Source organism: Scyliorhinus canicula, chromosome 1, assembly GCF_902713615.1.
Source record: "Scyliorhinus canicula chromosome 1, sScyCan1.1, whole genome shotgun sequence".
NCBI lineage: Eukaryota > Metazoa > Chordata > Chondrichthyes > Carcharhiniformes > Scyliorhinidae > Scyliorhinus > Scyliorhinus canicula.
Genome location: NC_052146.1, coordinates 11,850,755 through 11,877,297, shown reverse-complemented (window position 1 = coordinate 11,877,297; position 26,543 = coordinate 11,850,755). Strand labels below are relative to the sequence as shown.

General features: G+C 47.7%; 1 protein-coding gene across 9 annotated transcripts; it reads left to right on the top strand.

Moving 5' to 3' along the window:
• Nucleotides 1–852: 852 nt before the first annotated feature.
• On the top strand, nt 853–26,189 carry tbx1 (T-box transcription factor 1). 9 transcript variants are annotated; one of them, XM_038809961.1, is made up of 11 exons: nt 853–909; nt 3,782–3,957; nt 4,764–4,919; nt 9,278–9,520; nt 10,439–10,874; nt 15,404–15,505; nt 18,274–18,445; nt 18,557–18,712; nt 21,491–21,558; nt 21,718–21,833; nt 24,163–26,189. In XM_038809961.1, exons 3-11 carry the CDS (start codon nt 4,835–4,837, stop codon nt 24,525–24,527), a joined length of 1,743 nt encoding a protein of 580 aa, XP_038665889.1. In that variant the 5' UTR covers nt 853–909; nt 3,782–3,957; nt 4,764–4,834; the 3' UTR covers nt 24,528–26,189. The 9 variants fall into 9 exon arrangements, with proteins under 9 accessions (XP_038665889.1, XP_038666338.1, XP_038666250.1 ...); XM_038810410.1 differs by lacking the exon at nt 853–909 and adding an exon at nt 2,220–2,458 and having other exon boundaries at nt 9,404–9,520; nt 10,526–10,874; XM_038810322.1 differs by lacking the exon at nt 853–909 and adding an exon at nt 2,220–2,458 and having other exon boundaries at nt 9,404–9,520.
• Nucleotides 26,190–26,543: the final 354 nt, after the last annotated feature.

Here is a 26,543-nt window from a genome sequence, read left to right as displayed (position 1 = left end):
AACTTTGCTAAGAGACAACTACAGCAAACCCACATTTTAACAACGAACTTTTTTTGTGTGCATCCAAAATGTATTTCTTTTGCCTTTTGCGAGTCTGGATGGACGTGGCACTCGTGTGAAGGAGCCTTTGTGCCCGTCAAGTACTTGGTGCGGTTAGACCTTCAAACGCTGAGTGTGCCCGGCTCTCCTCGCAACCTCCTCCCTCGGAAAAGTGCTGCTGATAAAAGTTCCAGCGGTACAGATTTATATTTTGCCCGGGCTGGCTGATTCATTTCATTAGCGAGAGAGAGAACAATAATCCCCACTCGCTCATTTTTGCCTGTAGGCTGAAACACTATAAAGCATTCAGGAAACGAGCAAAATGTAAAATCAAGTGGCATTTATGTTAAATATATATTCAATATCCTGGAGCGTCGCTATCGGTACCGATTTATAATGTCCTTTAAATACCTTCACTTGTAATTGGAATGTTCCCGATTTCACATTGCAGTTTCAAGTTTGATGTGATGTAACTGATCTGATCGCATGATTCGTTTGCCTAGGTTGTTATTTTTGCATCTTGGTTTTTTCTCCCCCTCTTAAGGGGAAGGAAATGGCATCTTTCTTTAATAGGTAAACACGTCAGCTCCACTACCTGTCAGCACGGCGTGGCGCTCCTTTCTACACGTGTTAGATTGTTATCAAGTGGCCTTTGGCCACCTTACATCAGCCATCCGACATTCAGTGCAGGATACATGACACACATGCAGCGCCTCGGGACGATTGACTATGTTTGATGCGCTATATAAATGCAAATGGTCCTTGGTCTTCGAATCGTACCAACAGTAGATCAACACCTGCCCCAAACCCGCAACTTCAAGTCACCAACATCGCAATGTCAACCTTCCATGGCCACTACAGTAGGCAGCGGTGAGAAGCGGTCAGAGATATTAATGATATTATATATGCGACATTAATGCCACCAAATCGATTTAGTTCATCTCGCTTCTAATATAAACATTTCGTGACATGCCCTGGAAGGGTATTTTACAATACTTTATATATATATGTGTGTGTGTGTGTGTTTATATATATAAAGATGTATTCGTGTAACGAATAGCTAAAACGATGTTGATACTCTGTGAGAAAGTGTGCCAAATTGACATGTGCAGGGTGTGTAAAAGTGGTGCAAATATGAGATAGACACGGCAAATACTCTTACCAGACCTGCAGAGTTTTTCTCACTTGATGCACAGATCACCCGGGGCATTAATATAGGCAGTGGAGCGACTGGCAATTTGAGAAGTCAATTTTAAAATGTGCCCTTGTCCTACTTTTTGTTAGTGTTGTTTGTTGTTCATGTACCCCTTCACCCCCCCCCCCCCCCTCCGTTTTCAAAACCGCCAGCCCAATGACATCTCGGCTGAGAAAAAAAAAAGTACAAGTTGGACACACGAAGTGGGGATTTCTCGGGAGTATTGACTTAAACACCGTTCCATCCCATTGCCACCTCCTCGGGAACCTGGGTCCGAGCAGGCGCGCCTTTGGACGCTTTATTTGACTTTATTATCTTTGCTGGCCGATACACTTTCGGCCTGCAAAAAACAAACTGTGCAAAGCGGTCTCTCTCTGCTGATTATTTTTGCATTATTAACCGGGCGGAATTTGACGTTTTCAGCGCTTGTCACAACGATCCATATTTTATCCAGTTAAGTCCGTCTATCTTTCCATCTTTTCGTTAAACAGAGAAAAACAGATTGCCCTTGGAGGGGGTGGGGGGCGAGATGGAGGGGGGGGGGGGGGGGCAGGAAATGACAATTAAAACATACCATGTTACGGTGATAGGATTCAAGCTGAACATGAACAACGTGGTGCAGAACTCGGTGGAGAAGGAACACAAGAAGGAAGCAGACAGAGAGAGAAAGGGAGAGCGCGCACATCAGAGTGAATGTATACATTTTTGGCACTGGCATGTAGCATTCTCGCTAATCATGACATAATTCCGATTGCAAGTTACAACACCCTCTGGGTCACTAAGTAATGATGTCACTTCTTACATAGCTGAGAGTGGAGGAAGCCAAGAACAATACTAATCCTCTTCGGATGGAATTTCCTCTGATATTGGGAGAGAATATCGCCTTGAACTGTGGGGAGTGTGTGAGTGAGTGAGAGAGGGAGGTAGGGAGAGAGAGAGGGGGGGGGGGACTGTGTGGGTGGGGATTGAGGGGGGGAGACTTTCTCAGTCTGCATCTGGACATTGGACTCTTAACAAGGGATGGAAGTTTGTGGCCGATCTGAAAACAAAGGCAAGATCCCGCCCGAAGCCGCATGGAAACACAGGACTGATTCGGGAAGAGTGACACGGAGCATCTGTCACCTGCGTCTTCAAAACAAGAGAATAAAATAGTTTGACCTCCCCCCCCCCCCAAAAAAAAACCTTCCAACGAGAAACGCGAACCTTCAAAGTGCTTAACCCCATGTAAGTCTAGCAGGTCCGCAAACCTTTACTTCTTCTATATTTCCAAACGGGTGAAGCTTTGCCTTTGACGCTATTTGAACGTGGTTGACCGTAGCAATATGTTACTTAGAAGATCGCGGGGCACAGATTCAGCCTTAAATTAACAAGAGACCACTTGTGGAGGGTGGGGTGGGGGGGTCTAGAGGGGATGGTGCTCGAGGTATTTCCAATCGATCTCCGAACGCTTTAGACCAGTTCAGCAATCGAGGCAGAAGCTTGCGTTTAAAGGCGGCACAGTCGATGTACGGGTTAATCCGGAGTTGGAGCCATCCTCTGGGGTCAGTTGCGAGCCCGGCTCAATTTCATTCGCCTCTGAAGCTCATGGCTGGGTTTGTGTGCGCGGCCGAGCGGGGTGCCTGTACAGATTGAGCAGAATGGGCGACTCCGGCTCTGCTTAGACTTGCCCGTGAGTTTGAACGCCAATTTCAAAAACCCTGCACGAAATGCCGGGCCCAGAGTCAGATATGGGCTGTCAGTCAACTAACCATTCGATAGGCAGGTTGTTTGAAAGACCAATTCAGCCCCAGGTGGGCCTGATGCCGCGTTTCTTCTGGTTTGAAGTGAAACCTTGCCCCAGTTTGTGCCCAAGGACAGCAAGATGAGGCTTCAGCCGAGACTGAATCCCGGTCGATGCCCTGAGCAAACGGCACATTATAAAAATCCATCAGGTAATAGGAATTGACCCTAATATTCACCCCACCCCCCTCGCAATCTCTGCTCCTCCAGTTCAGGATAAATGAACGTTATAAATTTGCCTTTTCACAATTAAAAAAAACACTGTTTATTTGAATGATTTTGAGGATTCCCAGCTCCAACCTCACAGTTAAAAAACCTCACTGACCCATTCACCCGGTTTTCAATTTAAAGATTTCATTTATAAAGGCCCCTTGTCAACAATGGGAGTTTCTACTCCACGCGTGCTGTTGTCAGACAGAGGAGGGTTTACATTGAGGCCAATTTAGACAGATTGTCTGCGTGGTTCAAAAGGAAGCACACGCGTTTAACAATACTGGGCCATTTACAACGGGCACAAGCAATGAAAATGTCGGACCTGTTTGAATAACGTCACCTTAAATCCGTATCTTGAAATGTGCAATATGTGTAGCAAACTGGCCGCTTTCAAATGTCTTGTTTTTTTGATGATGGCGGGGTCGAAAACAACCATTGCTTAACTTGTCCGCCGATTGGATGTGCTCGGGAGGTGTAAGACTAAAATATAATGGACATGACGCACAAGACAATTCAACTGATGGTTAATGAGTCAATTAAAACTTTATGGTTAAGGTAAAAATCGATGCGTCATTGAGGGACAACAGAGGCACGCGCCCAGCCAACAGCAGGGAGCACAAAAGAAACACAGAATGTAGAGGGCATTCTTCTGCACGCACCTTGGGGAGTTGCAAGAGAGGAGGCCAAAGATTCTGTGGCGAAAGAAATGTTTGTTTACCACCAATTGCAATGTAAGTATTTCTTTATTCCGAGCAATAATGTCAACTAGTTGTGGAGTAAGAAAGGATTTCATTAATCATTTCTGACAATGTCTGCATTGACTGAGCTTGACAACAGTCAACAGCCTTGACAGGCTAGCTTACTTATTTACAGGTATTGCTTTTCCAATAAGATCTCTTGTGTTCCCGCACCAGCCTCCCCGGACAGGCGCCGGAATGTGGCGACTAGGGGCTTTTCACAGTAACTTAATTGAAGCCTACTCGTGACAATAAGCGATTTTCATTTCATTTTCATTTTCAAGATGTGTTTTTTTGCTTCGAGCTTTCCCCGTGTTGTTTTCACTCAATTACATTCTGGATGAATGCATTGCGGGTACAGTGCTGGTTTCAACAATAAGATAGATCCAGGTCCAAAGACAGGGAGAGAGGAGGGGGACAGCTTGCTTGAACTAATCGCTCGGGAGTTAAAAAAAAAAAGTCTCCCTCTCTTTAAAAGTTCGAAATTTTTGAGAGAGAGAAAAAAAACCTCCACGAGTTCCTGCGTGTCCCTTCCTCTATCTCTGGGCAGGAGTGTCGATAGCAGGAGAGTCGCCTTTACTGTCTGGCCCCGGTTTGTGGAGGTTCGGCCCTGGGTGGAAAAAGACTGGTTAAGCAGTTCCTCTTGTACCCGGGTGATGGATTCTATCTTCCAGAGCCTGCAGAGACATTAAAAAAAGACACTTCCGACGTGGCAATGATTAAAAGCGCCGGCTTTGCCTGGAACATTATACAGTACATGAATCACTCTGTCTTTCTTATCTGTACGGCTTTGCTTTCAGCTACTTTAAGGAGTACATACTTCAGTCAAACCTGGTGCGGATTTAACGCCCTTTTCCTAAACCCCGAATAAATGTGGATGGAGGGATTGCGGGAAGTGGAAGCCACCATGAACATCTACCAGTTGATGCTGAAGGCAGACGAGACCCTCTCGCAAGGTGACCTTACAATATGTCTACGTTATTGTCTGCTTCGCACAGCACCGCACATGCACAGCGATTCATGGAAGGGAATCGTGTCTGGTAGTTTTAAACAGCTTGGCAGAGTCAGTGTCCCGCTTCAGATGTAGGCGCCCCCTTATTTTTAAAATAAATTTAGAGTACCCTATTCATTTTTTCCAATTAAGGGGCAATTTTAGCGTGGCCAATCCACGTGGGCGAAACCCGCGCAGAGAACGTGCAAACTCCACACGGACAGTGACCCAGAGCCGGGATCGAACCTGGGATCTCGGCGCCTGGAGACTGCAGTGCTAACCACTGCGCTGCCCAGGCACCCCCTTATTAACAGGGGGCTCTTTAACAGGAAGGTTTAACTCGTGAAGGTTTCTTTTTGACAATATCTTGCCAAAACCGACAGAATAAAGAAGGCGGTTCTGTTGTTTTTTTAAGTGGGATCTCCAGCTCCATTGGGGAGGGATGGGACGCTGTAACCCCGCATGGTTCATTTGCTGCATTAACCGGCAGCTCCGTGTGGCTTGTGCAGTCCGAGAAGGGGAAGGTGAAAGCGCCCCCAGTCCTTAAACAACATCAGCACACGGCTTAAACTAGTTCTGGCGGTGTGACTGCCGTGGAGAGCAGACTGGATACATATTCAATTTCCCCGTTCATTTTCACAGTGGAACCCCCCCCCCCCCCCCCAGATAAGCAATTTACTAACCCCTGGCAGAGTCCTGCATCTCCCACCACCAAGAGGTAAATGGGAAAACGGGTCTTTAAATCGGCAAACAGAGCCTTTCCTCTTGGACAGGGCTGACGGATTTTACTGATCGAATCCGATGCCATCTCTTCACAGCTGACGGTGAGGCAGTGGGAAGCCCACAGTCATGTTTATCGCCTGTTAATTTGATCATGAAACAAGCGCAAATGGTTTGAAATTCACCTGCAAAGCGGGCGTCAAGGCAGGAATCCCTGGGCGATTTTAATTCAATATGGGTTTGTGAAATCTGAATGGTGGCGTTGAAGCCGCGCTGTTTGCTGAAGATACAAGATCATGGGGCACTCTGTACTTACTGCACCCCCCCCCCCCCCTCCCCCTGCTCCCCCACAGCCCATATTTACTTGAAAAACAGTCGTGATCTTAAGCTGGTGTCAATATTTCCCCAAATCCTGGTGTGAGCTGGGAGGTAATGTGGGTGTGTGGCTGGGGGGGAGGCGGGAGGGAGCCAGCGGGTAAGCGAGGCGATGCTGTCTAGTCTCGACCTGTGCTGCTTTTCAATCCCGTCCAAATTCCTGTTCCAACCCAAGGTGAAGTGGAACTTTCTAGCAGGGAATCGGAGGAAGCTCTGAGAGCGGTGCAGGCACAATGCACCCCGCCTGGGAAATGTTAGGGAGTCCCGGGGGGGGGGGGGGGGGGCGGGGTGAGTGACTCCAGGTTGTTTGAGTGAGAATCCACGGGCCGTGCCATAGGCAGACTGAGCTGACTGCGAAAGGATCCTCACTGGGGAGTGAGTTTGCACAGTGGGAGAAACCGGTGTCCCCAATCCGCCCCCAGTGGACAGGCACCGCTGCCGGTGAAGCCAGATCGGCCACTTTGCTACCACCCCCCCCCCCCCCCCCCACCTCACTCCCCTCTAACTCCCCCCTCACTCCCCTCTAACTCCCGCCTCACTCCCCCTCACTCCCCTCACATTCCCCTTCTCACTCCCCCCTCACTCCTCCTTCTCACTCCCCCCTCACTCCCCCCTCACTCCAATCTCTCACTCCCCCTCACCCCCTCTCACTCCCCCCTCACTCCCCCTTACTCCCCCCTCACCCCCTCTCACTCCCCCTCACTCCCCCTTACTCCCCCCTCACCCCCTCTCACTCCCCCCTCATTCCCCCTTACTCCCCCCTCACCCCCTCTCAATCCCCCCTCACCCCCTCACTCCACTCTCTCACTCCCCCTCACCCCCTTACTCCCCCCACAACCCCTCTCACTCCCCCCTCACTCCCCCTTACTCCCCCCTCACTCCCCTCTCATTCCCCCATCTCACTCCCCCCACCCCCTCACTCCCCTCTCATTCCCCATCTCACTCCCCCCTCACTCCCCCCACTACCCCTCGCTCCCCATCTCACTCCCCCCCCCACTCCCCTCTCACTCCCCTCTCACTCCCCCCTCACTCCCCCCTCACTCTCCCTCACTCTCCCCCTCACTCCCCCTGACACTCCCCCCACTCCCCTCTCACTTCCCCACTCCCCTCTCACTCCCCCCTCACTCCCCATCTCACTTCCCCCCACACCCCTCTCACTCCCCTCTCACTCCCCCCTCACACTCCCCCTCACTCCCCCCTCACACTCCCCCTCACTCCCCCCTCACTCCACTCTCTCACTCCCCCTCACCCCCCTTACTCCCCCCTTACTCCCCCCTCACCCCCTCTAACTCCCCCCTCACTCCCCCTTACTCCCCCCTCACCCCCTCTCAATCCCCCCTCACCCCCTCACTCCACTCTCTCACTCCCCCTCACCCCCTTACTCCTCCCTCACCCCCCCTCACTCCCCCTTACTCCCCCTCACTCCCCTCTCATTCTCCCTCACTCCCCCTCACTCCCCCTCACTTCTCCTCTCACTCCCCTCTCACTCCCCTCTCACTCCCCCCACTCCCCTCGCACTCCCCTCTCACTCCCCCTCACTCCCCCTGACACTCCCCCACTCCCCTCTCACCTCCCCCACTCCCCTCTCACTCCCCTCTCACTCCCCCTCACTCCCCATCTCACTTCCCCCCACTCCCCTCTCACTCCCCTCTCACTCCCTTCTCACTCCCCCTCACACCCCCCCCCACACTCCCCTCTCACTCCCCCCCACACTCCCCCTCACTCCCCCCTCACTCCCCCTTACGCCCACCTCACTCCCATATCACCACCCCCTCACTCCCCCTCACTCCCACCTCACTCCCCTCTCACTCCCCCCGCACATCCCCCTCTCACTCCCCCCTCACTCCCCCTCACCCTCCCCCTCACTCCCCCCTCACTCCCCCTCATTCCCCCTCACTCCCATCTCACTATCCCCTCACTCCCCCCTCACACTCCCACTCACTCCCCCTCACCCCCTCACTCCCCTCTCACTCCCCCTCTCACTCCCCCTCTCACCCCCCACACTCCCCTCTCACTCCCCCTCACTCCCCTCTCACTCCCCCTCATTCCCCTCTCACTCCCCCCTCACTTCCCCCTCACACCCGCCCACTCCCCTCACACACCCCACTCCCCCCTCACTCTCCCCTCTCAGTCCCCCGCACTCCCCCCTCACTGCCCGCTCAGCCCCCCTCACTCCCCTCTCACTCCCCCCTTCCCCCTTACTCGGCGTTTCTGTCCGAAGAGGCGAAGCACCCCTCCCCCCCCCCCTCCACCCCCTCACCCACCCCCAGGACAGGAGCGTCAGAGAGCTACCCCGCTTCCAGTGCAGATTGCTCAGGCTCTGAATTCCACCAGGCGAGTATTTCTCACTCTCCCGTCCCTTCTGGTCGGACTTTATTTTTTTTAACTTTGCTCCTTGATTGACAGCAACTTGCTCAAATACAACATTGCATGGGAAGCATATTTCTAGCATTGCCTGGGGTTCTTGTTGGGGGTGGGGTGTGGCGGGGTGGGGGGGGGGGGGGGGGGGCAGATAGAGGGCGGGGTGGGACCAAGCCGCTTGTGACTTTATTTCTCGCTGTCGCTCATTATGCCGGGGCCTGTGTGTCGCTGCTGACATGGAGCTGTGAATGAGAGAAACTTCCTCAATCCACAGCGCCGGCTCTCGGGGAGGGGAGAGGCAGAGGGGGGGGGGAGAGAGGGAGAGGGGGGGGAGAGAGGGAGAGGGGGGGGGGGGAGAGGAGAGGGGGGGGAGAGGGAGAGGGGGGAGAGGAGAGGGGGGAGAGGAGAGTGGGGAGAGGAGAGGGGGAGAGGAGAGGGGGGGAGAGGAGGGGGGATAGGAGAGGGAGGGGAGGGGGAGAGGAGAGGGGGAGAGGAGAGGGGAGAGAGGAGAGGGGGAGAGCAGAGAGGGGGAGAGCAGAGAGGGAGAGGGAGGAGAGGAGAGTGGGGGGGGGGGGGAGAGGAGGTGACCATGCGGATTTCAGCCCCTTAAACACGTTTCCCCCCTCCCCAAAAAAAACCCCTCCCAAATCAACACATCCTTCTAGGAGAATGGCCCAACATGTTGGAGGTAATAACAAATCGAGACTTCCAGGACATTGAACACCCGGAGGGCCCATCCCGTGTAACTTTTTTGTTTAACTGGGGAAAGACGAGAGAGCTTTTATTTATATTCAAACAAATCTCAGGGAGATCCGTGGCTTTAAAAAAAAGTAAGGTTAAACTGGGATCTCTTCTGTTTGGTTGCAGTTTGTAAAAGGGAGAGCAGGAGGAAGGCGGGGGAAATTGGAGCGTTTTTAGTCTCCTCTCCCATGGACGCAAACAGTCCTCTGACTCCCAAGGCAAGCGCTTTCAGTATTGCCTCTCTGATTACAGCGGCCCATCAACCAGGAAACGAAGCGATTCTGCAAAGTCCTGCTTTCGGCAAGCACTTCGACCCCAGTCTAACTGGCAGTAGGATGCATTTTAGCACCGTGACCAGGGACATGGAAGGTAGGTGATAGAGCAGCCCGCGTTCGGCACACGTTGAATTGAGAGAAAAGCTGGGTTGTAGTGAACACCTCTCCCCCTTCCCTCCCTCCCCCTCCCTCCCTCTCCCCAAGACCGGTTACGCAATGTTCAGGAACTCATCCGCCGCCCATACTGGGGACTGCAATCCCCCAACTTCCCTAATCGCTGGTGAAATTTGGATCTGGCGTGTGTCAGTTCTCCCCCCACGTTTAGCGTTGAATGTGAAATGTATCCCCCCTCTCAAAAGAAACCCCAATGTGTGGTATTAGTTATAAAGGTGTGAGTGTTTGGGGTTAATTTGGCAAAGCAGCCCTGATGTCATTTATTTATTGATGGTGGTTTGCTATTGACCAGGATGATTCCCAATGCAAATCTATTGTTCAAATTGTTCTTTTCTTTATTCTTCATTGCCCCCCCCCCCCCCCCCACCACCACCTCCTACCCAATCCGATCCTCGCTTTAATGAATGTCCTAAAAGGCATTTATTTAAAACGGCGCACTCCTCTGTCAATCAGAACTATCGAGACGTCCGTCCCAGGGGGTCTGAATCCACATTACCTGTGGGCCTTTATCTAAATATATATATATAGAGAGAGAGAGGAACCGGTTTCTGCTGAGGGGGGTGGGGGGGGGGGGGGCTGCGATTGAGATAAGAGCTCTCCACAGCAGTTTGAGTCAGAGTTGTGGAGCATTGCAGTGTAGGCTGCCACTGGGGTTAGTCTGTGAGAACTCTGCAGCGCAGGAGCTTGCACAAGAACACAGAGGGAGAGAGAGAGGGAGAGAAGCGATAAAGGACGAGAGAGGAGGGAGGGGAGGGGGTGCTGGTGGTGGTGGGGGGGTGGGCAAGAGGAAGATCATCGAAGAGGGAGAATACCGTTTTCTTTTTCCCCTTCTTCTCAGAGAAAGCCGGAGGAATACATTGGGAAATGATCTCGGCCATCTCCAGCCCCTGGTTAACACAGCTCTCTCATTTCTGTGATGTTGCAGCGTTCACTGCCAACAGCATTAACAGCCTGAACTCGTCCGGGGCTTACCACCTCCCGCCTTCACCCGGGGAGCCCGGTCCTTACAGCCACGAGGCGCACTACGAGCCCTGCCCGGCCGCCCAGCACGCCGGCTACAGCACCTTCGGCGGCAGCTCCTCGGCCCCTTCCTCCTCTGAGAGCGGCAGCAGCGAGGCGGCGAGCTGTGCTTCCTCCTCGGCCGCCGCCGGCAGCAAGGCGGCCGTCAAGAAGAACCCCAAAGTGGCCAACATCACGGTGCAGTTGGAGATGAAAGCTTTGTGGGACGAGTTCAACCAGCTGGGCACTGAGATGATCGTCACCAAGGCGGGGAGGTAAGCAACCTTCTTCAATCAATACACAGCCGCCATATTTTCCATCTGACTCTCACCCCCCCCCCCCCCCCCCCCCTAAAGAGAATGTCCCATTAAATCCACCTTGACAAAAAGTTCCCCCACCTTCTTTGCTCCAAATTCTCTCAGATCCAAGTCTCCAGTTGTCAGGCAGGGTTTATTTTTCTTTTCTTTTGATTTGCAGTGACGAATGCTCCAAACTTTGAGAAGTTTTTGTATCAATCATATCAAAGCCCCGGCCAGTTAACATTCAACCGCGCTCCCCTGCACCGTTTTAAACCGTGGAGTTTCCACCCGCCACCCCAATAAGATGTTGCTTTCAGAACACTGAGGTTAGATTTATCTCCGATAGGCAGAATGAAATGCCGCCCTCTCTCTTTGAGCTCTATCCCGTCAATGAATTGTGTTCAGCCCAAAGCGAGCTCTCAATAACACCGCACTCTTACATGTCGAGACTTCTCTTTCACTCTCCCTGCGATACTCGCCTGTAAATGAGATTAATGACAGTATTAGTGTTGTGTGTATACTCTTGAGGGGTGGGTGGTGGGGTTTGGGGGGGGGGGTGAGTGGATTGGTGGGGGGGGGGGGGTGAGTGGATTGTGGGGAGCTCTAGATGTGAAGGTATTGAACAAACGGCATTCCCCCGGAGGTCAGTTAAGATTCATTTCATTTGATCAAATGTGCAGCGATAGAGGGGTTTTTTTTGGTCTCTCTCTCTCTCCCTCTCTACCCTCTCACCTATTTCTCTCGGAGAGGATACCGCACGAGCCGCAACTCGACCTGGGAGATTGGGAAAACTGATAATAAAAAGTTCAGCATTGTCCCACTCTCTCTGGGTTGCGGCTAGCAGAGCGCTCTGTATACACTGAGCATTCACAGATAAATCGAACAAACACACACAGCCCGTGATCCCCCCTCTCCCCCCCCCCCCCCCCCCCAGCCCTCTAGGCAGCGGGTGTGGGGGACAACACACTGGGACATCCATCAACTGAATAATTGGCACCAAAAAGTTGAGGGAACTGGCTGAGGTTCTGCGGGATGATTCTAACAAACTAGAAGCTGTGCTATCCCGTGTCTTCAAACCTTGTCAAGTTAGTAAACCCCTCGAATTGGTGATTCAATTGTGGATTCGCCACACACACACACAAAGGGTCCCAGAGTTTAATATTGAAACAATAAGTCCAGTCAATGTTAAATTGGAATGAATGTCTGGACAAAATAACACAAATGGTATTTAAAATCAAACACAGTTGGAGCCTGCCTGATGTGCTGGTATTTTTTTTTTGAATCCCTAATTAATCCCCGTTTCAATTTAGAAAATCGAAATATTTCAGCCGCCTGTGTTTTTTGTTAAAGACCTTTCTCGGTGTCTGTTTCTAAAGAGGGAGCCATGAGTGTAAAATCCGACTGAGTGGCACCCATCTGCAAATTACCGAGAAATGCTTTAAAAAAAAAGAAAATGCCAGAAAATAAAACAGCGCCTATCTGGACATGATTCGAAGAGAGAGATCATTTCCTTTTGTCCCGCTTCCTTCAGCTGAAGTATGCAATGTTTTTATAGCTGCACTCAGCTTGCACATTCGTTTGGGAGAAAATGGCGGAGACACGGTGGGTGAACAGCATTAATATTGGATTAATAGGTGCCCCGTGTCTATTCGCCCTCCACTCATCTCTAACCATGCTTTTTGACGATTTTTAAAACCTAATTTCGAAGTCCACACTGTGACAAGGCAGCTCTCTTAATTGACTCTGTGGAAAGTTTAGTTAGTCTAAAGTTAGTTAGTTAGTAGCTGCTGCATTCGTCTGCCCTCCATTGTCCTCTGAGCTGTTTGCCACAATGGCAGCCACTGTAGTCCCATGGCTCTCACTCAGAAGATTCTGGCTCCTTGATGGGGTTGCTTCTCTCTCTCTCTGAGCGTTCGCCTATATTAATATCTTGGCACAGAATCAATCTAATCCGTTTAACACATGCCAAATATGCCTGTAGTTGTTTTTTTTTTGGACGAGAACCGTAGCACCTTGTACATCTTGGAGTTTTGGTGTAGAATGTGTGTTCGTCAACTCGCCCAGAGCATTTTAGTAGAAAATAATGCAGGGGATTTTCTTTTCAAAATCTCAGTTGGACAATCCGTCCCAAGCGATCTGTGAGAACAGTGCGAGGTATTGTCCCGGGGCCTGGAACACAGTAAACACCTGACTCCATAGTTTCCACAACTGATGAGTCAAAATTAAGGCAGTGTGCCCGAAACGCAACTTTAAGTGAACGGCGTCAATCGGTTCATCTCCGACGTAGCTCACAAAGTTCATTCTGGAGAACACGATTGTATTATCCGTTCAGACACCCTGTGTGTATGTGTGTGTGGCCAACTAAATTGTTTAGGGAACAACAAGATAATGTTGCTGATACAGCAAGTGAAATGCTACCGGATGATGTAACCTCCAATACAAACGGGAACCTTGAAACGTGTCCTTGTGAACAACCCGTGTGGAAAAGCGAGGGCCAAGGGCAGAAATCCTCCACTTATCAGGCCGGCCATTTGGCCATGGAGGCGAGCGGGCACCCCAGCCTGCAGTCCCCTGATCCATACCCATCTCCTTTCACAACAACATCAAACTTTTTCACACAGGTGCATCTCCACGTTTGCAATTCAATGAGGGGAGAAGTTTAAACCCCTGCAGGGTAAAAAGATCTAGCTGCAGATTTCATTCCGCAGACTGATTGGGGTTTGGAACCACCCCTCGCTTCATTAATGTAATAGGCTGTGACACATTTTCTTGAGAGGAATTAACATTGTAAGGTTTAAAATTCGCTTGTTCTAAATTCTGTTTTTAATTGATGGTGGAATAAAAAAAAACAACTTTAATAATCCTTGCACAAACTCTTTAACGCACATCGATGCACACACACAAACACAGATACACACACACAGGCGCAGACACACACACACACACACAGGCACAGACACACACAGATGCACACAGGCGCAGACAGACACACACAGGGACACCGACACACACACACACACAGGCGCACCCAGACACATAACAGGCAAAGACACACACACACACAGACACAGATACACACACACACACACATGCACACTCTGGCACATAACAGGCAGATACACACACAGGCACACACACAGATACACACACACACACTGGCACATAACAGGCAGATAAACACACAGGCACACACACAGATACACACACACACATGCACACTCTGGCACATAACAGGCAGAGACACACACAGATGCACACAGGCACAGACACACACACGCATGCACACACGGGCACAGATACATGCTAACACACACGGACAGACACAGGAACGGGCACAAACACACACAGACACAGCCGCACTCACGTACAAACAGGCACAGACTCACAGACAGACACACAGACAACCAGACAGCAATCCCGGCCGGTCAATTGGAGCATTGGAGATGTAAAGCAGCGTAATACGAAAACTCCTGTGAAATACACACGAAATAGCCAATGGCAGACCTTTAGTTTTGTGGAAAGAAATATCTAAAGCACAGACCAGAATAAAAATCCTTAAATAATAACTGAACTTGGGCGGACAAGGTAGCTGACTGAACGCTTGTATGTAGACAGGCGCATACATAATTCATTAAATATCATGTCGCAGTAACCTCATTTTCAATCTCTTAATTTCAATTATTCACCTGTTTTGTGCAGCTTCCCGTTTGACCTTCCGTATTTATTACAAAATAATTATTTTATTTCGCTTTTAAAACGATCATTCATCAGAAGAAAACTTGGCCATTTCATTTTCAGAAAAACACAATGCTGCAAATGTTGGGAATTCGCAATTAATTTGGAAATAGTTGCACTAAAATCAGCAGAGCCTCAGCAAATGTCAGTAGAAATCCTCAGTTAACATCACAACTTCAGTTCATTTTTTTTAACGCCTGTCCCCATTTCTGCGTAAACTTCCATTCTAACGTACTGAGTATTTTACGGCGAGTTAATTGCAAACATTATTTAAGAAGCAGCAATAATGGGATCATTATGGCTGCCTCACTTGCCGAAGTGGGAGAGGTGTGTAGGTTTTTAGTCAGGTGGGTAGGTTAAATGAGTCCAGTTGACCTCCTATTTTGTGGGGAGACGAGATTTAAACAGAAGCCTACACGTTAGCGGGCAGTGAATGTGACGGCCTCATGTGAGTTGAAGCCCAGACACTGATCAGAAGCAGCTATTTATTAACCATCTCACCCGAGTTCCTCCAGGCCGGGATTGAATAGGAACCAGCGGCCATTCGCTACCGGCCCTTTGCAGAGAGGGCTATCAGGAATAGGGAGAGGTGTGTGTGTGTGTGTGTTTGGGGGGGGGGGGGTGAAGTTCATTTCTGTGAAGGGCGGGAAGCCGGAGAATCGGGAGCAACCCGCTCGGGGCTGGTCCCTCTTCAAAGGCTCCCCGCCAGTTGTTGACGATGCAAGTTTCATCGCCTCGCTCCTTTCCCCCCCTCCCCTCCGTCTTTGCAGGAGGATGTTCCCCACTTTTCAAGTGAAGATTTTCGGCATGGACCCCATGGCTGACTACATGCTGCTCATGGACTTCGTGCCTGTCGACGACAAAAGATATCGGCAAGTAAAATAAAACTTTGTTATGTTTAAAGTGAATCCCAACCGCTGAGACAGGAGGAGAGGTTTCAAAGGGCAAGTTATTTAATACAGCAACAATTTGAGAAATAAAAATAAATAAAGACAACGTGTAACACACGTCATACCCCGAGAGCATGTAATTCCCAAAAATGTACCCTAAAATTGCTTTATATATATATATATGTGTGTGAGTGTATGTGTGTGTATATATATTTATGCATATATATATGCATATAAATGTATATATATATTATGTATATGTAAATGTATATATTATACACAAGCACTATTATATATATGTAAGTTATGTATGCGTATATATTATATATGTATGTGTATATTATAATTTTGTATCTGCATGCATATTGTATTATATGTATGTATTATATTATATATGTGTGTGTATATGATGTTACATGTATACATATATATATATTAAGTGTATATGTATATATACACAATCATCCTATTTAAATACTAAGACCACACTCCAAACTTCACATCCTCCCGACCCCCCAAGGCTGTGCATGTATCTTTTTTTTTACATTTAATGGGCGAAATTAATTATTATAATCTCGATCTGAACCAGTTCAGGTGCAGCTAACTCAGTATTAACCTGGAGGTGTGCAACAGGTTATTTATTACAACGGGTTATTTTAGGTTTTGGGGGTAAAGTTGTTCATGAAATACGACTATAATTTATTTCTCTAAGATCATGTTGCACTGATATCAGAATCGGCCAGCGGTACAAAGTTTACAATCAATGCAGCATTCTCGTCTATCAGTTTCTCGCATCAGGAAGTTTTTTTTTCCACCTAAATATACAACATGTCCTCGCTCACATTCCTGGATGTATCGTAGAAAATAATCTGAATCAGTTTGTTACAATGTGGCGGCATTGTTGAGCCAAAAGGGCTGTAGTAAATATTGACAGAGAAAACAGTGGGTTAGTTTGTAGCTAGAGTACCAGAGGATTTGGCTGGATTAATGTGCATCATTTTAATCGCGGCATGCTTAAGTGCGGACAAAAACTAAATTGTTTCTATTGAAAAAGAACAGCAGACAGGCAGAATGAAATGAGTTTGAATTGATGTATCAATTCGGTGATCAGAGAGGAGGGAAGTGTACACAAAAGAGACCAATTGTTGTCTTATCCATATAGAAGTACAGATGAATAGTAAAATCATTAGCAGCCCTCCCTAGCTCTTAAACTACTGGACTGAAATATCCCGCCTCGTTGTATCAACCACCGACCTTGCATAAGGTGCTGAGGAATGTCACTGGCCAAGAATGGCAGCAGGTTTATTGAGAACGTATTTTTAAATATTGGCAAGAAAGGAAATTGGCTTTTTGTGGTCACACGGGGATTGAGCGCTAACTTTCAGGGCCCGCTGGCTGAAACGCTTCCGTTCCCGTTTACCAATCTCCTTTCATTCATGCCCTTAAAATCCTTGAGAATTTTTCTTTACGAATGTTGGACTAAAGATGTTTTTTGCTTCGCGGGTTGAGTTTGATTTGATTCCATCCCTTGCCTCATTTCTGGAAGGATGCATGTGTTAACGGAGGGCGCCTCTTTCCGAAGCCCTGCTCCAGGTTTCTGGAAAGAGTGAATTCCACATCATGGAATAACCAATGGACGATTTAAAGGTTAGGTTAGTTGAATTGGGGTGTCTTTTTTTCGAGGAAATCTTTGACACCCTCCTTGTTAATAGTTGTGGCTGACACGCAAGAAAAAATAGTTGTGGTTTATCCCATCCAGCGAGTTTATCCACCTTAAGTAAATAATCTTTATTATTGTCACATGAGGTTAACACTATAATGCAGTTACTGTGAAAAGCCCCTAGTCGCCACATTCCGGCGCCTGTACACAGAGGGAGAATTCAGAATGTCCAATCCACCTAACAAGCACATCTTTCGGGACTTGTGGGAGGAAAGCGGAGCACCCGGAGGAAACCCACGCAGACACGGGGAGAACGTGCAGACTCTGCACAGACAGTGACCCAAGCTGAGAATCGACCCCAGGGCTGTGGCTGTGAAGCAACAGTGCTAACCACTGTGCTACCGTGCCGGGTCTTTCTCCCAACATCAGGAAAATAGAATTTGGTGCTGGATAATTAGAAGACCTTCTGCCTTCATTTTTACCCGATCATATGCATGTTGTGGCGAGGGGACGTGGGGAAACTCCTTACTGACTGACTCAGGTTTCCATTTCGATTTAAATGAAAGAGCCTACACGTGGGGATTTCGCAATGAAAATGTCAGATGGCCATTTATTTAAGTAATTGGGAGCAGAAGCGCCGTTGATAATTTGAGCGCATGTCCTCCAATAATCTGTTTCGATTGTGTTTTGTTTGCTAATGAACTGCTTCGAGGTCTCTTACAGTTTAAACTTACCCCATGCACTCGGCCTAACCTAACTATGGATAGTAACACTGTAAATATGGATCTGGGTGCGTTTTCACCCTTCGTGCTTTGAAACATGAAGTGGGAGATCGCCAACACCCACAATAATGAAGCTTGATTTATAAATTCAATCCGCGGGACATGTTAACGTGTCCTTCCTTGTAGGGGAGGGGGGGGGGGGGGGCGAGAAGGGAAGTTGGAAATTCTGACCTGCTCCTACTTTGAGACCCGCTTCATCCTCGTAAATCAAATTGATTTATTCATTGCGTTTTCCTGACACATTCTGAATTCGGTGCCTGTGTTTATTTATTCAGTAAATGACTGGATTTATTCATTTCTCCTTTCAGATATGCTTTCCACAGCTCCTCGTGGCTTGTGGCCGGCAAGGCCGATCCAGCTACCCCGGGTCGAGTGCATTATCACCCCGATTCCCCGGCAAAGGGGGCTCAGTGGATGAAGCAAATCGTATCTTTCGACAAGCTGAAACTAACCAATAATTTATTGGATGATAACGGCCATGTAAGTGGGCTGAAGATTTACGTTCTGGGGGGTGGGGGGGGGGGGGTAACCTCACGAGACCCCCAACATTTTCAACCCCCTCTCCTTTTATTTCTCTCCCTGTTCACACAGATTATTCTAAACTCCATGCACAGATACCAGCCGCGCTTCCACGTCGTGTACGTTGACCCCAGGAAGGACAGCGAGAAATACGCGGAGGAAAACTTTAAAACGTTTCTATTTGAGGAGACGAGGTTTACAGCGGTCACTGCCTATCAGAATCACCGGGTATGTGTGTGTGTGTATCTGAAGATTATTATTCATTATGGGATCACCCTGTGCCCTCGCAATGACAGGGTTGCAGGATTTGCCAGATTCCATTCATCAAAGTTATTGATGATGAATGACGATCTGGAATTTTTTTTTAAATGCTGAGACAATTAATTCACCGCAGTTAAAGGGCCGCTCAGTTGAATTTGAAAATTGTTGGAAGGGTTGCACCCTTCATCGAGATCATTGATATTTTACCTGAGCTGTGGACATTTTTAAAATGTTCAAATCACCGGAGCCGTGTTTCGATGCTGCGAGTCAGGGGAATGCAATAGTGGACATTCAATTCATGCTTAAACACCCGCCCGCAGAGGCTGGGAGGTGTATAGTACACACTAGTACTCCTTTAACCACTGTACATAAATCGGTAATCTTAACCAAACAAAGGCCATGCGCCGTTCGCAATCAATTGACTGAAGGAGAGATTTGCAAACGCGCTGTCCTAAAAGGGCAACACAGCTGTTCCGCCCCCCCTGCAGGAGTCCAGCGCATAGAGACGCAAATTAAGGTCACGAAGCCTTTTAACTTTATCGAAATAACTTTAGGCAAGCCGGGACAGTTACATATATGTATATATATTTAAGTTAAACCATAAAAGGGATTCATATGCTCTGTCTCGCTCGCATTAAATGTGCATACGATATTGAGGCATGCCTATGTGTCACAGATAACATTGAAACATCTCTATGTGTCACATATAACATTGAAACATGTATATGTGTCATATATAACATTGAAACATGCCTCTATGTCACATATAACATTGAAACATGCCTATGTGTCACATATAACATTGAAACATGCCTATGTGTCACATATAACATTGAAGCATGCCTCTGTGTCACATATAACATTGAAACATGCCTATGTGTCACATATAACATTGAAACATGCCTATGTGTCACATATAACATTGAATCATGCCTCTGTGTCACATATAACATTGAAATATGCCTCTGTGTCACATATAACATTGAAACATGCCTGTGTCACATATAACATTGAAATATGCCTCTGTGTCACATATAACATTGAAACATGCCTATGTGTCACATATAACATTGAAACATGCCTCTGTGTCACATATAACATTGAAATATGCCTATGTGTCACATATAACATTGAAACATGCCTATGTGTCACATATAACATTGAAACATGCCTATGTGTCACATATAACATTGAAACGTGCCTCTGTGTCACATATAACATTGAAACATGCCTATGTGTCACATATAACATTGAAACGCGCCTCTGTGTCACATATAACATTGAGGCATTCCTATGTGTCACATATAACATTGAGGCATTCCTATGTGTCACATATAACATTGAGGCATGCCTCTATGTCACCAGTGCCATGCCTCCGGATCTTCGCGCTGAATCATATTGTCATCTGTTGTACATCTCTCTCTGCGGCATGCATGAACCCTGATTACAGAGAGCTTGGAGCATGACGCAGGTTTTTTAAAAAAAACGGCAGATTTGAACTGACAGCTCCCGGTTGCCGTTTAAGAATCAGAGTCTGTTTTGGAGAGTTGTCTGGGGGAAGGTGCACCCACCAGCCCAGCCCCCCCCCCCCCCCCCCCCATCCCAGTGCATCTGCTCAACTCATTCTCAAAAAAAAAACGCGGCGCGCAACCCGATAGCTGGGGGAGTTCAGCTCCAAATCCAGAATGTTGCACATACAGCCAACCCCCAGGTCTCCCGTCCTGCAATTATGCCGATAGAAAACTTCCTAAAACCCGCTGGGACGCAATTATCTGGGGAAGTTCAAGGCCCGGCTATTTTGTTTTTCACGGCGAGTATCACAGCAAGAATTGTCAATCAGAGATAACAGCCTGGCTTTAGTCACTAGGAGACAACCCGGGCTACATTGCATTTTAATAATGCCAAACCTCGGAAATATTAGTCTGCGAGAGCTGGAATATGAAGAGATCTCTCAATACCGGTGGTTGCTGTAAATGTGTTTCGGATTGGTGTCTTGTTTAAAAAAAATGAAATACCGATGTGTAACTATGTTGCCATGGCCCCTGATGTCTGCTAGCAGCTGTTGCAAGTCTGGCTACCAAGCCTCCTGCTTTCCATCAGTTGACCTTTCCGCCTGCAACTGTCAATAGCGGATTAAAGTTTGTTTTACAACCATTCCGGACATTTACAGGGGCATATTTTAACCGCGAATTAACAACAATAGGAAATTTCGCGCCTGATCATATCTGCCTGTGACAGCTCGATATACGCGGGAGTTAATGTGTAAAAAAAGTTTGATACAGTTGCAAGTTGTTTAGTGCAGCTGGAGCTGCCGCTGGAAATTGATTCCTCTGCCCATTGAAACGAAAGGAGAAATACAACTGGGGCCGTTAAAAATGGTCAATTACATGCAACGTCTTTTGTATAGACAGTGACAATCAGTCTGATTTAGAAAGGGCCGCCGGTGCATAAAATATAGCCATTTATCCATAATTTTACTTTTAAAAGTCTGGCCTCGTTTGCAAATAAAACCAGCACATTAAAACACACACACAAACCTCAAGTCACTCCGGCTGCACTCGCAATGTTACCCGAATCCTAACCAAGAGTGTATCAATATTTAGAGTGGCAGATATGTTTATTTTTCCACGGATAATGGCAGGAGCCAATTCAGAAAGAATTATCCACAACATTCAATTTCACTTGCATCCAACCCTAGCTGAAAGGTATTTATAATTGAAATTTTTTTTTTCTAAATCCCCTCAGATAACACAACTAAAAATCGCGAGCAATCCGTTTGCTAAAGGGTTTCGAGACTGTGATCCTGAGGACTGGTAAGTTTCTTTCTTGACAGACAGTTTGATAACTTGACTAGATTTTTCAAACTTTGTTCATTAGTTTACATTTTTTTTAAATATATGTTTGCATGCATTGTGGTCATTTAAAAATACACGCAATACCTGAAATTGATATACATGTTCTCGAATGAACAGTTTTGTACCGTATTTTAGGCCGAGGAATCACAGACCGGGATCCTTACAGTTAATCAGTGCTTTCGCCAGAAATAGGAACTCGGTGTCATCACCGCAACAGAACGGAATTGACAAAGGTACACGATTGCCTGCCCCATTCTGTGTCTCTAACACCCCGGGATCAACTCCCAGACCCTGCAGTTTTATTACAGACAAGCCATCTTCTCCCCTGCATTAACAATAACTTCAGACCGTTACGATCTGATACCAGCCCGAGTTACACTTTTTGAAGGGCAGCTCGACAGGCAAATCTTAGGGCCCAGTTTCTGCACAGCAAGCTCCCACAAACAGCACATGGTCCGTTCATGTGATTTTTCTTATTTTGGGGGCATTGGAGTGAAATGTCGACCTGGACACCGGGAGGTTTCTCGTCTGTTTATTTTTCTGGGGTATTTTATGTTCAATGTGAATTAATTGTCAACATTTCTCTCCTCCCTCTGAAGGACTCTGAGCTCCTCCAATGAACGTGTCTTGAGGGCGTTTGCACATTTACCCTGGGATATAGAATGGATAACTTTAACTTTTCAATCTGCTGTGGATTTTTAAGAATCAGAGAGACTCTCAATTCGATGCCACATGAATAATGGAACAGCTTTAACAAATCTAGACACAGTGTGGGCCGCATGTCAAACTAAACGCCCCAGAAGTGTGGACATGAACGGTGGACGGCTCTAGGATCACTAGAAAGGAAGCCGCTCACACGATGTGAACACCTACCCAAAAGGGAGTGATAGCACACACTGGTCTGGCACTTGTATTTTCAAGTCCCACTGCAAAGATTTGAGCACATCACCTATGTTGCTATTTCAGTGCTGGGGTAAAGGAGTGTTGCACTGTCTCCAGGTGCATCTTTCACACGAGGTCGCTACCAAAGCAGGTTTATCTGATCGTGACCACATTGCTGTTTGTGGAGTCTTGCTGTGCTCAAATAGGCTGCCGCTACATTGGCTCCAAAGCGACTTGATTTGCTGGAGAATGTTTTGGGATGGTCAGGTTCTGATATAACAACAACTTATATTTACACAGCGCCCTTAAGGTTAAAACATGTTATTTCCGTATATGTTGCTTCATTCGCTGTACAGAGCAGCTGAAGCAACTTTTAGATTTTCCACCATTTTTATTTTCCATGTGAACAATAACAGATTTTTCCACCCCGCACCCACTTTTAAAAAAATCTCAGATTTAACAAGGAAACTGTGTCCAGGCCTCGTCGTTCGGAAAAGTAATGGCCCAATGGTCAAATACTTTGCACCCTTTTCGACTAAAGGGTTGTCTGGTAGCGCCTGCATCCACCCCGCCACCCCCGGACAGTCCAAATAGCGGACACACACGGTGCCAATGCCACCCCCCAAACACGGTGCCAATGCCACCCCCAACACCCACTCCAGAAGGCTTGTGCATCATTCACCTCGGGAGGGTCACAGACTGAGGCTTATTCTGCCGCGGCCACCGTGTTATCGCAATAACAAAACCGGTCCCACTGGTAAATCTTTCCACATTTGAATATACACGGTATATTTCTCGAATACCTATTTTTCCTCTAAACGCACGAGTACATCGGTGCGTGCCAGTTACTCTGGGTCACTTTTAGGCCCATAGTGAATAAAATTGTGGGTTCAGGGTGGTCTGAACATTGACCCAGCGGCACAATTTTCACATTTCGTCACTGTGCTTTGCCATAATAATAATAATCTATGTTAATGTCACAAGTGGGCATTAACATTACATTAACGCTGCAATGACGTTGCAGTGAAAATAATACAAAGGATCATATTCCTGGTGGCACTCCCTGGTATTTGTTTCTAATTTAAAGTGTCCCATTCTTTCCAATTAAGGGGTAATTTAGCGTGGCCAATCCACCTTGGCGGCTGGGGAGACACGGGGAGAATGTGCAAACTCCACACAGACACTGACCGGGGGACATTCCCGGGGATTTTTAAGGAGGTGTGGCGGAAGGGCAGTAGGGGAATCATTTCAATCCTTTGCCCAACCTTCTAAAGCAGGAACGGGTCATACAGAATAGTTCGAATTGACACAATACAAACCGTTCTATGTCGGCCTCGGTTCTACGTCAACCTTTCCCTCTCTACTTCACCTCGCTCTATCAGTGTGTCCTTCCAATCTTTTCCCCCTCGTGTGTCTAACTAGCTTCTCCTCTAAGTGCTAATCGCTCCAAATTCTTCCCGATGTGACAAGGTCCACACCCTCACCCTCTGTGATTTAAGACCTTACTCCTCGATTGCCTACTGGGTTTACCTGTGACCATTTGAAATATTTTGGACTCCCCTGTGAGTCTACCCTATCAAACCCCTTTCCCGATTTGACAATTGATGATTTGATAAATTGCTGGACTGTGAAGTTAAGTGTGCGTCTCTCTCTCTAAACCTTGGCACGTTATGTTGGCAGATGCAGACAGCAGAGGTGACTACGAGCGGGATCCCAGCCGCACAGCCATGCACCCGGAGCACCCTCATCAGCAGCAGCTCATGTCCCGGGTGCTGAGCCCGGCTCTCCCCGGGGGACTGCACCCGCTCACCCGGCCAAGCCCTCCCCACGAGCTGCGGATGGACCCCCACACGCAGCCCCCGGACGGCCTCCACCATACCTACAAGTACCGCTCCTACCACGAGGCTTACATCGGTGCCAAAGCCAGGCCCAGCCCGTACCCGCTGTCTGGCATAGCGAGCCACGGCTACCACCACATGAACCCCACTGCAAACATGTACCCGGCCAGTGCAGCGCCCTCCAACTATGACTATGGGCACAGATAACTAGCAGGATGTCAGGCAATGTACTTTTTATAGTGAAACAGAAAGAGAGAAACTACTAACCCTGCAAACTAAAGAAGATGCACAAACCCAAAGGGGGAATTATCTGTCTCATTGCTCTGCCTGGACCCCTTGCCACCATTTGCAGCTCAGGGGAGTTTTCATTTTGGTGAAACTCTGAACAATTCACTTGATGGGTCCGCGGCCGAGGGGGGAGGGGGCGGCTTGACTGACAGCCCAACCGACCAATCGCAGCGCAGCTGGGAGGAGCGAGGCCTCAGCCGGTGATTGGCAGGCTCCAATGTTAGCGTTGTGATTGGCTGTTCTCGTGATTGCTTGGCCAGTCAGCGGCGGCGGGGGTTGGACAGCCAATGGGGGAAAGGTGTGTGTGTGTGGGACCTCTGGCCTCCCCCATTGGTGCCAAGGGCGGCTTGGCCCCCCCCCCAGGGACCCCAGGGCAGAGTGGGGGACTCCAGCCGGAATGACTGCACTGATCACCCTGGGCTGGAGTGGTGTTTTGGACGGCAAAAGGTGTCGAGTTGCACTTTTTTTTTCTCAGCTTTGACAGAAGCCATATTGTGTGAAGAGGGGACGAAGGCACGGACTTACCCAATTAACAGTGACAGACTTAAAGCAGTGTCTGTGTTTATTAGGAGCGTGCTTCGATTATATATCAGCAACGCCTGCTATCAGCCAGGCAACACTCTCTTTTGACTGTGTGTTCAAACTGGTGGCCACGCAGAGAAATAAAACGACAGCAGCACATCACATTCCCGGTGCATTAAGTATTATGTTTCAAACGAAAATAAGAAATCATTTCAGAACCCAACTCACCATGAATTATGAGATAAGTGATGCAATGCAAGTTTGAAGCTACCTACTGATCCAAGCATTTGTAATATTTTAATTTAATATATATATATTTCTCTAGTTTTGTGTGCAGATTGCAACTAAAATATTATATTTGGGAAATGGATGTGAGGATGTATTTTACATTTATTACCGTGTTACTCTTAAAGTGCAGGCTCCTGCGATTAGACAATCAGCCCCGAACCGAGGCTCCATAGAGTTACTGCCATGTGCGGATTTTAAATCGCTTGTATTTCTACATTAGCCCTGATGTTTCTCGAAGAATGCCCTCATTTCTGCATGTGTTCTGAGACAGGAAAATAGGCACAGGAACAATCGCCGGCTAGTCGGCAATTCTCGTAAAACCGTGTTGCTATTTGTAACATGTTCAACTGTGTTTAAACAGACAATAATCACACTCACACACACACCCACAATCAAACACATAATCTTGCAATAACAGAAAATCACACTCACACACACACCCACAAACAAACACACAATCTTACACACAAACATACAATAACACAAAATCACACACACACACAATCAAACACACAACCTTACCCACAAACATACAAAAACAAAATCACCCCCCCACACACACACAATCAAACGCGCAATCATACATACAAATATGCAATTACACAAAATCACCCCCACACACACAATCAAACACACAACCTTACCCACAAACATACAAAAACACAAAATCACCCCCACACACAATCAAACGCACAATCATACATACAAACATGCAATTACACAAAATCACCCCCACACACACAATCAGACACACAATCTTATACGCACACAAATCACACACACACACAATCAAACATACAATCTTACACACACACAAATCACACACACGCACACAATCAAACACAATCTTACACACACACAAATCACACACACAATCAAACACACAAGCATATAATTACACAAAATCACTTACATACACACACAATCAAACACACAATGTTACACACTCAAATTCCAGAACACAAAATCACACTCACAATCAAACACACAACCACAAATCACACAATCAAACACACAATCTTACACACAAACATGCGATAACACAAAATCACACCACACGCCCGCAATCAAACACACAAACTTACACCAACGTGCATAATCTCTCACACACACAAATACAATAAC

Coding starts and splice junctions, on each gene's coding strand:
- tbx1 (XM_038809961.1), top strand. CDS start 4,835: ATGTGGATGGAGGGATTGCGGGAAGTGGAAGCCACCATGAACATCTAC. Junction 9,521..10,438: donor CGTGACCAGGGACATGGAAG/GTAGGTGATAGA, acceptor CCTTCTTCTCAG/AGAAAGCCGGAGGAATACAT. Junction 18,713..21,490: donor CTGCCTATCAGAATCACCGG/GTATGTGTGTGT, acceptor AAATCCCCTCAG/ATAACACAACTAAAAATCGC.